Genomic DNA, 12,989 nt, shown 5'->3' with positions numbered 1-12,989 from the left:
GATTGGCAGTCTTCCAACATCCTGAACCACTAAGGGTACTTTCACACTAGCGTTCTTTTCCAGTATTCAAATCCGATAAAGGGTCTCAATACCGGGGGAAAAAACGCATCAGTTTTGTCCTAATGCATTCTGAATGGAATGCAATCCGTTCAGTATGCATCAGGATGTCTTCCGTTCCGTCCCTTGTAGCTTGCTGTGGTAATTTTTCTGGCCAGAATCCCGGAACACTACCGCATTTGCCGGATCCGGCATTCATTTCCATAGAGATGTATTAATGTCGGATCCGGTACCAAGTGTCCTGGAAATTGCGCGTTGCCGGATCCAGTTTTCCAGTCTGCGCCGGGGACTTAGGAGGAGCTATTTTTGCTTTTGATCCTTGAATTTTTTTTTTATACATGATCCATTATTCTGAATGATGCTGGATGAGACGGATCCGGTATATAACTGCATCCGTCTAACGCAGGCATGTCCAAACTGCGGCCCTCCAGCTGTTGCAAAACTACAACTTCCAGCATGCTCTAATAGCTGTAAGCTATCGAGGCATGCTGGGAGTTGTAGTTTTGGAACAGCTGGAGGGCCGCAGTTTGGATATGCCTGGTCTAACGGATCCGGAAAAAACATATTTCCGTTTGCATACGGTTTGCCGGATGCGGCAGGCAGTTCCGTTGCAGGAACTGCCTGCCGGATCCGAACAACGCTAGTGTGAAAGTACCCTAACTTTTTAGCACAGGATCTACAGCTCTGTCTATTCTGTGTACTGGGTGCAACTGGTTAGTGCAGTGCTGCTCCCAAAGTGCACCACTAGGTTACATCTGCTGTGGGTAGACGTGAAGGGTCAGAATTCCTTTGAGAATCTGTTGCACAGGAGCACTAGACACAAATGACCTCTCTTGTATTTTTTATTTGTAACTTTTTGTAAAATACCCCTTCTGTGACTATTGAACTTTCTTTTACTCTGCTTATTTTTTATAGAGAGAAATTGCCAGAAAACTTGCTAACCCTAAGCAACCAACAAATCCATTCTTGGAAATGGTGAAGTTCTTGTTGGAAAGAATAGCTCCTGTACATATAGATTCAGAAGCAATCAGGTATGCAGAACTTGTTTAACGGATCACGTACACGACTGTTGTTTAGCATATCCGCAAAAAACTGATGGCAGCTGTGCATTTTGCGGAACAGAATTGCCGACCCCTAATATAACAACCCTATCCTTATCCGTAATGCAGACAATAATAGGACGTTCTATTTATTTTGCGGAATGGACACAGTCATTTCAGGGTTTTTATTTTAGAGGACATGCGCAAAAAAAATCTGTTGTGTGCATCAAGTTTTAATGAAATAGAATATTGGCTCAGTAATGCTGATGGATAAGGTTGTCCTGTTGTACCACCTACCAATTTAACAAAACTGTGAATGGAGTTGCCCAAGAGTTTCACATATTCAGCAAACACTAATGGGGGTCATTTATCACACTGTTGTAAAGTAGAACTGGCTTAGTTGCCCATAGCAACCAGATTCCACCTTTTCGTTTTTGACGTCTCCTTGGAAAATAAAAGGTGGCATCTGATTGGTTGACAAAGAGGACCCCTTCCCTCTGTGTCCCCATGCAAATGCACTATTGCTCTTGGCATCTCTGTTGTTAAATGATCTTGTTTGCATCTTGGTGGACACAGAAGTCTATAGGTATAGCTGCTGCTACTAAAAGATGACACTAAGCTGAAAAAATGTGTTAGAAGATGGCGTGAGTGTGTTGAATTTGTATTAATCTCTCCAACCTGCCCCCAATCATTTTTCCCATGTTGCGTTGTACACTTATGCAAGGATTTCAGTAGGTTTTTTTCTACTTTTTTTTTCTTTTTTCTCTCTCCTCTTTTTCATGGAATATCTGAGACAGTCCAGGAGTGGTTCTTGTCGTTTGCCCAGTACATTCCTCCTTTTACCAAACTTGTTAGGTGTTCAGTTTCCTTTCTTGATATATTTAGGTCTTGTTGTTGGATTGATAAACTTGACATGTTTTTCCTTGGATCACCAGTGGCAGGCTTTGGTTACATCTCATGCAGGATCCAAGGGAACCATCCCTTTTTAGTACCCCGGCACCAGTTTTTTTTTTACAGTGTCTCCAGTGTTTTCAGCCTAGGCTTCTACATTGGCACCTTTTGCTCTAGAGTGCCTCCTTTTCCAGTTGCCTCTCCTGAGGAGAGTGCTAGTGTTTTTCTGCCTATGGAGACATTACTCTGTTCTCATGTGGGAAATGGGTTTTCCGACAGATGTGCCATTTTTCCAGCTTTTGACTTTACGGATTTTCTGTTACCAGATTTGTTCTGGTCTGTATCCTCCCAGTCTATAGTCCGCAGAGAAATCCCTCTTTGTTTTTGCCCCATCGCAGGCCATCTGGTCATACTTCATGGATCTCTTGTTTTTATGGCACTGGTCCTATCAGCTCGGCTACCTGTGTCATCATCTTCCCATTCCTTCCAGGGTGTCGGAGACAGTGACTATTACTAGTATCTCTATGGTGGCCATCCACACATCAGTTTCCTCCAGATTACTTCAGTCCCACACTAGGTCTATTCTCTCCTACTCATTTGGTGGATACTCACCTTCTTTCCTGAAGGTTCACCCTTCTTTGTTTTTTCCTGGTGGTCTGGTTTTGTCCTTTTTTGACACCTTGGCTCAGTAGAACAGGGCTCAGTCTTGCCCTTGTTGAGATGAGATGCCATGACATCTCCGCTCTGCTATGGCTGTCCTATAGGAGTTTCCTTTGTTGCATTTGTAACTGTCTTCTCTGACTTCTCATGGCTGCTCCTATTACTTTGGTACAAACTGCCAACAGGTAGTATAGCAGAAAGTAAGAGCTAACACTTTTTTTCACCTTGGTGTCGTCTCATATTGGCAACAGCTGTACTCGTGGTCTCCTGTTCCCTTAATAAACTCGGCGACAAAATAATTTTTTGTGTGCTTAAAATCCTTCATCAGTTCCTGGCCACTGCAGACTGATATAATTTGTGTAACACAAGCTGGCACCCACTGTGTATGGAGAAGGCTCTGCTCCTGAGCCCATGCCTAGACATTGGGTTTAACTTTTATTTGGGGTTTTAAAACCTTTTCCACTAAGGTGATTTTATTTTTTTATTTTTTATATATATATATATATATATATATATATATATATTTTTTTTCTTTCTTTACGTCCTTGCCAACCTCCTTTCATTAAGAGTTAACCTTTGAGACTATTGGACATTTGTGGGGTTATTTATTAAGACCGGCATTTTAGACGCTGGTCTTAATAATCTTGCGCTGGCACTTGGTGTGCCTTAGTTATGTGTCGCAGATTTGGCCACAAATCTCCTTTGTGACCGAATCTGCAACAAAAGTATGCCAAAAAGTGGTGTACTTCTCATCATAAATGACCCCCTTGGTCTTTATACCATAGTGTTTTTCACGCTATTAGCATATATTTGAGCTGGTCTCTGTACAATATAGGGCTTGAAAGCGAGGCTTCAAAAATGTAATTGATTTTCTTGAACTAGCGGAGGGAAAACCATCTTGGGGAACAGGTTGTGAAAGAAATTGGCTATAGACTAGCAAAGATGGCATATCGCTAGGATATGCTACCATGAGTGGTCATCTCCATTCACTGCTATAGGAGTTAAAAAAAATATCCAAGTGCTGGTTCGCATGTTTGGTGTGCTCTCCTTCTCTTTGGAGACCCCCTACTGGAGATAGGTGCAGTTCCCACCTCTAGGTCCTTCTCCTATCTAATATAGATGGCATGTCCTAGCAATTTGCCATCAATGTCCCAGATGGAAATACCCCTTAAAGGCAGAATTCTATAGCATAAATTGCTTTACTTTACTGCTTGCTCACATAAGAAAAAAAATATGTATAATGGCTCAATGGTTAGCACTAGTGCTTTGCAGTGCTGGGGTCCTAGGTTCAAATCTTAACAGTGCAACATAGTTTGTATGGGTTTCCTCTGGGTACTCCAGTTTCAGATTGTGGGCTCCTTTTGTATACAGCAAGCAATGAAAATGTCTGTAAAGTGCTGTGTAATATGTCAGCGCAGTAAAAATAAATGTATACTTTATCTACGACTCATCAATCATATTTCTTTGCAATTCTTCAAGTATTTTTTATGCTGTGAATTATATATTCCAGTGCATTAGTAAAGCTGATGAACAAATCCATTGAGGGTACTACAGATGACGAAGAGGAAGGTGTGAGTCCTGATTCTGCAATTAGAGCAGGATTGGAACTTCTAAAGGTAAATCTTCACTCCCAGTAGAAGGGTCAGACATTTTGGACACTACCGGGGCTGCTCCTTTAAAGTGTAACCGTCATGTATTTTTATTTTTTTTATTTGCTAGTTTATTAGAGCTAGGCATGTATACCTGAGTAAGTCTGTTAATTGTCACCAGTTTTACTATAACACAGTTGGCACTCCGCTATCAGTGGTGCGGTGCACGTGTCCAGGGTCTGTTTCCGACTTGCAAATGTTAGGAAGAAAAGGACCGGCACTCGTGGATTAAATGCAATTCTTTTGTATTTATTGCCACATCAGAAGAATTGACGTGTTTCGACTCTCACGAGTCATTTTCAAGCAAGTAAAGGTACAGGAATGGCGGTAATTTAAATGCCCCGCAAGATCTGATGTCACAGAGCGTGACATCGGGTTGTCATGGAAACAGTATAAACAAACATAATTGACAAAACATCGAGGTACTGGTGTTACAAGGTCTGTAATTACCTTTATAATAGATTATAATTAATGTCCCTTTCCACTGCTCCCTTCAAAAGACCATTGCCGTGGCTTGTCTGTCTTCCCTTTAGTATAAACAGAAGACAGAGGGGCGGTCCTTCACACTGCATGATTGTATTAGGCTTCAGAGTGAGGAGGCGTGTCTCTCAGTAATCCAATCTGATTGGCTGGCAGTAATCTGCTGGCTACAGCAATTGTGTATGAAGTGACGGAAGGCAGTTTTGGTCTCGAGAGCTGGCAGAGGAGCCATCTTGGGAAGATCCTCATTGTAGGGGTTAAAATAGACGTAACTAAGGGAAAAGCTCAAAGAAAACTGTGGTATGTGAAGAAACTAAAGATTGCTTTATGCATAATGCTGCCGCATCAGTAACGTTATACTATTTATTTTTTGATGAAAACATGACTTGCACTTTAACCTGCCGTTTGTTGGGTAGATAGTTGTGGCTGCAATTATTATTTTTTTCTTTTGTGGGTTGTAACTTGTACGGAGTTCTTTCCCATTTCTGGTGGTGCAATAGCAGCGGGTGTTAAGCCTAGTAAGGGCTAGTGTTTTTTAATGTAATTCTTTCTGTGCGTTCATATTTAATCACTTTTGCAGGTACATATTTATTTTCTTACTGTAAAATAAAACCTGTTCATTCTTGTAGGTACTGTCCTTTACCCATCCAACCGCGTTCCACTCAGCAGAGACATACGAGTCTTTCCTCCAGTGCCTTCGTATGGATGATGACAAAGTAGCAGAGGCAGCTATCCAGATATTTCGTAACACAGGGCATAGAATAGAAACAGATTTGGCACAAATAAGATCGTAAGTATTTTGTGATCAGTCCATATGATTTATTACTGTATATACTTGTCTAGCAGCCCTTTCATCCGACGTGTCCGTTTGCAGTCTGGTGTGGGTCAAGATTTGTCTGTGTACCTTTTTTTTATATTTTTCTTTTAAAGTGAAAAAATAAAATAAAAAATGTAGTCTTAATACGCTTTCCTGTGCAGAGTCATTTTACCGGCTAATGTATGCCTCAACATTGACATGTGTCGGAGACCTCTCTGCCTGAGGTAAACATTGGGAAATACTCTTAATGGATACCCAAAGTTAGATGTGTGTAGGGCCTTTGAGAGCGAATTTTTTAACGAACTTGAATACAGTTCCCAAGTGCATTGTTGCAAGCCAGCTGAATATACATGCATCCGGGGAACGTGCTGCTGTCTTTGAATTTATAGAGTAAGAGATGTTAGATTACTTGCTGACTAGATTACGTAGGATTATTAGATTTCCGGTTTGGCAAGGTAACATTTTCTATCATAAAGTATGAGACACCAATGTCTCAAATCCTACATCTTCGTAATAGACCTTGAGCTTTGTGACTTCAAGCAATCAAATCGGCATAGGAAATATATTTTATTTAGTATTTTTATTATTGTCTTTCTATTTCGTGTTCTGTTTAGTACAGAAATCAACAACCCCAGCACTCCAGTTGTTCTTAAACTAAAACTCCCAGAATCCTCCTTTCAATTATATGGGAGTTACAAGAACATCCAAGTATGTGCACATACTGGGAGTTGTCGTTTCACAGCAGCTGGCATGCTGAAGGTTGCTGATTCCTTGTTTAGTATGTAAAAACACAACAGTTGATTTTGCACAATAGGCCTATGGCAACATGCAGTGTAGAGTTTACCAATAGTCAAGTATTTATGTTGTAGTATAAAGTAACAGTGAACATATCCAAAATGGTCTTATTTGTCAGTCTACTTGTAGATTTTATATATAATTTTTTTTTTTACTCGTGTTTTAATACGCTTGATAAATCTGTAATTTAATAGGGCGCTTATTCCAGTTTTGCATCAGAAGGCCAAGAGGGGTACGCCTCATCAAGCAAAGCAGGCTGTACACTGCATCCATGCTATATTCTCTAATAAAGAAGTGCAACTGGCTCAGATCTTTGAGGTAATACATTTTATTTCTGTTGTAAATAGTTTGCAAAAGTAAATCTGTGAAAGAATATGCTTTTTCTCCCCCCCCCCCCCCCTCTTAAAGGGATTATCCAGGGAGCTAAAAATCCTCTTCTGTATATTTAAAAAGCTGAAGTATAAAGCTTACTCATAAAATGCTATAAGTCAGGAGCTGCCATTCTGCCATTACACACTGAGCCTACATGACACCAGAAGTTGTGAGGCTTCTTCCTGTGGCATGACGACACAACCCCCTCTCTCCTGAAAGGACCTCGGGCACCATCTCCCCACCCATTGTGTTGGTCAGTCATTACTTACATCATATGTAGGGCTGTCCTGACATCCTTTCTCATCATTTTTGTACTTGCAACGCAACCTGGGTAGGATGGGATGGAGTATGTTGAAGCAGCCACACATGGGATCTTGCTTTAGTAGACTGATCGAAAACAATGGGGTGTGTATCCAGGAGGGGGTTGCCCCTGCAGTGGAGGTAGAAGATACAAAAGTCCTGCCTCTTGGGGTCAATGCACACATTTAGGATTTGTGTGGAGAATCCGCGCTGAAATCCACAGGTGTTCACAGGGAAATCCGTGCGGACAATCCGCATCATTTGGTGCAGATTTTCCACATGCAAATTTCACTCTCCCCATTGACATGAATGGAGAAAATCCGGTCATTTTTAAACCCGCACCGCAGGTCCAAATCCACATTGTGTACATGAGAATTTCAAATTCTCATAGAGTACAATGTACATGACCTACTGTGCGGATTTTCCGCACACAATCCTGACCGAGTGCATTTAGCCTAACCCTGAAGTTGGGGTGCAAGTAGGAGATAATTTTTGCATGGAAACATTCTGAAAATGTTATGGGACAATTACAAATATCTGCATATTAGGAGACTTCCAGCTTCATGATAATAACAGATTTACTTGGAAACATGCATTTATATCCTTTAATAGGCAAATTATAATAGAAAAAAAATATATATTTCAAGACCATGATGCTTGCTTGTTGTATGTGTGAAGACTCAACTGCAGTGTTCAGTTTTCCAGATTTTGGACCATGCTGCAGTTTAATTTGGGTTAAGGCTACTTTCACACTGGCGTTTCTGGGTCCGCTTGTGAGATCCGTTTCAGGGCTCTCACAAGCGGCCCAAAACGGATCAGTTTAGCCCCAATGCATTCTGAATGGATAAGGATCCGTTCAGAATGCATCAGTTTGCCTCCATTCCGCTCTGGAGGCGGACACCAAAACCCTGCTTGCGTTTTGATGTCTGCCTGACAATGCAGAGCCAAGCGGATCCGTCCCGACTTACAATGTAAGTCAATGGGAACAGATCCGTTTTCTCTGACACAATATGGTGCAGCTGAAAACAGATCCGCCTCCCATTGACTTTCAATGTAAGTCAAAACTGATCCGTTTGCATAATCATGAACATTATCATGGTAATGCAAACGGATCTGTTCTGAACAGATACAATCGTTTGCATTATAGGTGCGGAGCCGTCTGTGCATTATACCACACGGATCTGCACTTAACGCAGGTGTGAAAGTAGCCTAAGGTACACCTCGACTGCTTAAAGGTTCATGCACAGGACCATATGGTCAGCACAAGGTGTGCTGCCTCCTCATTGGTGGTCCACATCTGATAGTCATGTGCATAAGGCCTAAAGTGTGTGTATGTGTGTGTGTGTAATAAATATATATATATATATATATATATATATATATATATATATATATATATATTTCCATTATGTCATAATAATGCAGTAGATCTGAGGTTAGGCAGGGGCATTATACCGTAAATCATTATAATTCTCATGTCACAGGGTCAGTGTCCATAATGGAGTGTGTTGCCTGCAGTGGACACGTTCATCTTAAATTGGCCTTCAAGGGGTTCTCCGCCTTTCCATTATTGGTGACCTATCCTCAGATCAGCAGGGGCCGGACTGTTGGCACCCCCGCCGATCAGCTGTGTGAAGAGTACGCAGCGCTAGTACGAATGCTGTGTTCTCTTCACTGTTTACCTGCTTGCTGTCGACATTGCAGCGATGAATAGTGTGATTACAACTCCATCCATTCACTTCATTTGGATGGCTCCTGCTTCAAGTGAATAGGAGGGAGCCATCCCATAAAAGTGAATGGGACAGAGGAGCTGTTATTACACTGATTGCCGCTGCAATGTTGACAACAGAAGAAAACCCAACACTTGTATGACTGCCTGCATTCTCTTTATACAGCTGATTGGCTGGGGATTCCTAGAGTCGAGTCCCCACCAATCTGATATTGTGACATATCCTGAAGATCATCAATATAGTAAAAGCGGAAGACCCCTTAAAGCTGCCTATACCGGGGCAACCCCAGTGAATTGGCTGCTCTAGCAAACTAGCCAGCAAACTTAGAAATTGTAGCGTACTTGTTTTGAATGACTGGTTACTTTTTCTATATTGGGGGTCGTGGTCATTTAATTTCTGTATAGACATGGAGACCCATTTTATCTGCTAAAATAGATTATTTCTAGCAGTTTTTATTTTTATTTGAATAGATAAACAGAAGAGCACGCAGTCGGGATGGTATATAATGTTCAGCATTTTGCTGTATGGAAAGTCACATTCACTATAAACCTCTAATGTCCTTACCAGCTATACATATACTGTTGTCATGTTTTCAGATACTTTGCAAAACTTATACTTTCTTCCTGTCATAGCCCCTCAGCCGAAGTCTCAATGCGGATGTGCCTGAACAGTTAGTAACGCCTCTTGTATCTTTGGGTCACATTTCCATGTTGGCGCCTGATCAGTTTGCTTCACCTATGAAATCAGTTGTGGCAAACTTCATTGTGAAAGATTTGCTAATGAATGACCGGGTAAGACTTCTCAAAACACTCCCTTTTGTATTTTTGATGTCTTTGGCAATTAAAAAAAAAAAAATTAATTTACTTTTCTATTAAAAGACCAGCGGTGATAAGAATGGCAAGCTCTGGTCCCCTGATGAAGAAGTTTCACCAGAAGTCCTCGCTAAAGTAAGTCTGCATATGTTATAGTAGTGACACAGTTTATATATTTTTCTTTTTTATAGACCTTTTTGTACATTTAGTCATGATTTAATTTCTTCTTGTGGAAGGTGATAACAGTATTATAGTTTTATGCTTTATGTTCTAACTGGGATCTGCTGCTGCAGTATACACCTATATCCATTCAATATTATATTCTGCTTTTCATCAGACACTGCAACATATTCATTATCTTAGTGTGTGCTGATGTGTATGACCCTTTTAATGATGTCCACACCTGATGTCTTTTTATATAGATTTATAACAAGTTTAGTTTGGCATACTTTACGATCTTTAGGTGATATGCAGTTTTCTTGTGAATTGCATTAGTAGCTAAACTCTCAGGCCGAGCATTCTCTAGCACTACTTGCTTCTATCACAGTATAAATGGGCTGAGTTATTGCCTGTCATGGATGTATTTGGCTGACTTTGTACAGATGGTTTTAGAAGTATATTTCTGAACTGAGACAGCCCAGCTCTTGGGGCTATTGGAAGTCCCACCAAACATCCTTTCATGTGGACTTTGTTGAGCCAGCAAGCTGAACTAGTGCTCTGATAGGAAACGCGTTCGGTCACAACCAGGAGGACCATGGTTAAGCACTGTTAGTCCTATACACCCAAATTGACTCTCAGATCACCACATGCGAGTTTTTTATGTAAGCAGCTGCATGGATTTCTCCTCTGCCGCTCCCTATAATACAAGCTTTTAGAATTCGGTACATGATAAGCCCCGGCAGGGGAGGTATGAGATGCACAGCGGTTTTCAGTTTACTTTTACTTTTTAGGTGCAAGCAATAAAGTTACTAGTGCGTTGGTTGCTGGGTATGAAAAACAATCAGTCAAAATCTGCAAACTCTACTTTGCGATTGCTCTCTGCTATGTTGGTCAGTGAAGGAGACCTGACAGAACACAAAAAAATAAGGTGAGATTTTTAGCATCAGTAGTATTCAGAGACCTACCAGGGCTGACCTCAGTTTCTGCTGGTTTTTGATCAAGCATTGAACTTAACTTTCATTATTTCAGTAAATCAGATATGTCACGTCTGAGGCTGGCAGCAGGTGGTGCCATTATGAAGTTAGCACAGGAGCCTTGTTACCATGAAATCATCACACCGGAGCAGTTCCAGTTATGTGCATTGGTTATTAATGTAAGTATTTATTTGTTAACCCCTTAACTGATGTGTATGTCTTTCACAGTCTGTAAAGGGATTCTACAAGACTGGGAACCCTTTTTCATATGGGTAGGCAGGATGCGAGCGCTGCTTCCTCTCCATAAGGCTCATGCATACGACCATATATATTTTGCGGAACAGAACAGCTGGTCCCTAATAGAAAAGTACTATCCTTGTCCGTAATGTGGACAATAATAGGACTTGTTCTATTTTTTCTTTTTCTTTTTTTGCGTACCCATTGAATTGAATGGTTCTGCATACGGTCTAAGAAAAAAAAGAGAACTGACACGGAAATAAAATACGTTCGTGTGCATGAGCCCTTACACTGTGCGCTGTTTCCCTTGCATCTGCATCTGAAGCACAGTGTAATTACAAGTTCTCACTCCAAGTTAAAGGAGCAAGTACTGAGCCTCAGACAACTGGCAGCATAATGAAGAGGAATTGGTGTTCGCATGGACCGCTACCTCTTCAAACAGCTGATAAGCGGGGGTGCTGGGTGCCGGACCCTCCACCAATCAGATATTTATGATCTGTCGTGAGGATAGGTCATCAATATATATTGCCTGCACAACCCCTTTTAATTTCCATCCTAATAAAGCATAATTTAAGATACAGAGTGGAATCAAAAGGCCACCGCACTCATCAAAGCACTTCTGCCACCTAATTAATCACTGGTGGTCCCAACACAATTATGTGCAGCCCTGTCTTAACATATAGAGCTGCAAAACATCTACTCTTCACACAAGCATAGAATTAGGTGATGAACTATACAGTGGCTAGAGCAGGCATCCTCATACTGCGGCCCTCCAGCTGTTGTAAAACTACAACTTCCACGATGCCCTGCTGTAGGCGGATGCCTGTAGGCTGTTCGGGCATGCTGGGAGTTGTAGTTTTGCAACAGCTGGCGTGCCGCAGTTTGAGGATGCCTGGGGGGGTTTGTCATGCAAAAACTACTTTTCCATTATATAAAGACCATTCTTCTGTCCACCTGTCACTCTTCTAGGTAACATTTGAGGTGCTGCTGGAATGTAGTGAATTGCCAGTAGAAGATGTTAATTTGTGTTTATCTTACAGGATGAATGCTACCAAGTTAGACAGATATTTGCACAGAAGCTACACAAGGCGCTGGTTAAACTTCTGCTTCCACTTGAGTATATGGCTATCTTTGCACTTTGTGCCAAGGATCCAGTGAAAGAAAGAAGAGCACATGCCAGGCAATGTTTGCTCAAAAACATAAGTATACGGAGGGAATACATAAAGCAAAACCCAATGGCAACTGGTGAGTTTATGTAATTCAAGAAAGCAGCCTACAGATCTTTTACTGTAACATATACTTAAAGGGAACCTGTCACCTCCCAAAACAATCCCAAGCCGCCAGCAGCGTGTTTCTGATGATGCCTTTCTTCCTGAAGGCAGATGCAGCAAAAGCTCTGAAAACATTGTTTTATCCCCTGCCCGGCGCGCTTCTCCACACATGCTTGAAGTCACGGAGGCAGTGGCCTCCTTGCTTTAAGTCACGGTAACCGCACTCCCTTCCCTGCCTCTTCGCTATGACCGACAGCTAGCTGTTCAGCAAAGGCAGCGGAACTCTTGTGCATAAGCGCTGTCAGTCACAGCGAAGGGGCAGGGAAGGGAGTGCGGTTACCGTGACTTGAAGCAAGGAGGCCACTGCCTCCGTGACTACAAGTATGTGTGGAGAAGCGCGCCGGGCATGGGCTAAAACAACGTTTTCAGAGCTTTTGCTGCATCTGCCTTCAGGAAGAAAGGAATCAGAAACATGCTGCTGGCTACACGGAGGTACTGCTGGTGGCTTGGGATGGTTTTGGGAGGTGACAGGTTCCCTTTAAAATTTATAGACTTGTATTTCACAAGCTTTCTGGAACCCCTATCATGACCGTGTGGTGGCTTGTATTTCCACAGAAAAGCTTTTGTCGTTACTGCCAGAATATGTTGTACCATACATGATTCATCTTCTGGCTCATGATCCAGATTTTACTAAACCTCAGGATGTTGAGCAACTCCGTGATATCAAAGAGTAAGTTTTCAAGAA

General features: G+C 41.7%; 1 protein-coding gene across 3 annotated transcripts in view; it reads left to right on the top strand.

The window, feature by feature from the left end:
* The window catches only part of PDS5A (PDS5 cohesin associated factor A), a 99,252-nt gene that overhangs the window by 63,565 nt on the left and 22,698 nt on the right, over positions 1-12,989 (top strand). For all 3 annotated transcript variants that reach the window (XM_044298477.1, XM_044298459.1, XM_044298468.1), the window contains 10 exons: positions 973-1,088; positions 4,159-4,264; positions 5,407-5,567; positions 6,584-6,707; positions 9,424-9,582; positions 9,670-9,738; positions 10,554-10,690; positions 10,792-10,915; positions 12,014-12,218; positions 12,860-12,974. In XM_044298477.1, coding sequence (XP_044154412.1) covers positions 973-1,088; positions 4,159-4,264; positions 5,407-5,567; positions 6,584-6,707; positions 9,424-9,582; positions 9,670-9,738; positions 10,554-10,690; positions 10,792-10,915; positions 12,014-12,218; positions 12,860-12,974 — 1,316 coding nt within the window. The remainder of the gene's footprint in view (positions 1-972; positions 1,089-4,158; positions 4,265-5,406; positions 5,568-6,583; positions 6,708-9,423; positions 9,583-9,669; positions 9,739-10,553; positions 10,691-10,791; positions 10,916-12,013; positions 12,219-12,859; positions 12,975-12,989) is intronic.

This window comes from Bufo gargarizans, chromosome 1 (genome assembly GCF_014858855.1).
Source record: "Bufo gargarizans isolate SCDJY-AF-19 chromosome 1, ASM1485885v1, whole genome shotgun sequence".
Lineage (NCBI taxonomy): Eukaryota > Metazoa > Chordata > Amphibia > Anura > Bufonidae > Bufo > Bufo gargarizans.
The sequence above is the reverse complement of the archived record's forward strand: the minus strand, read 5'-3'. Positions and strand labels throughout refer to the sequence as shown.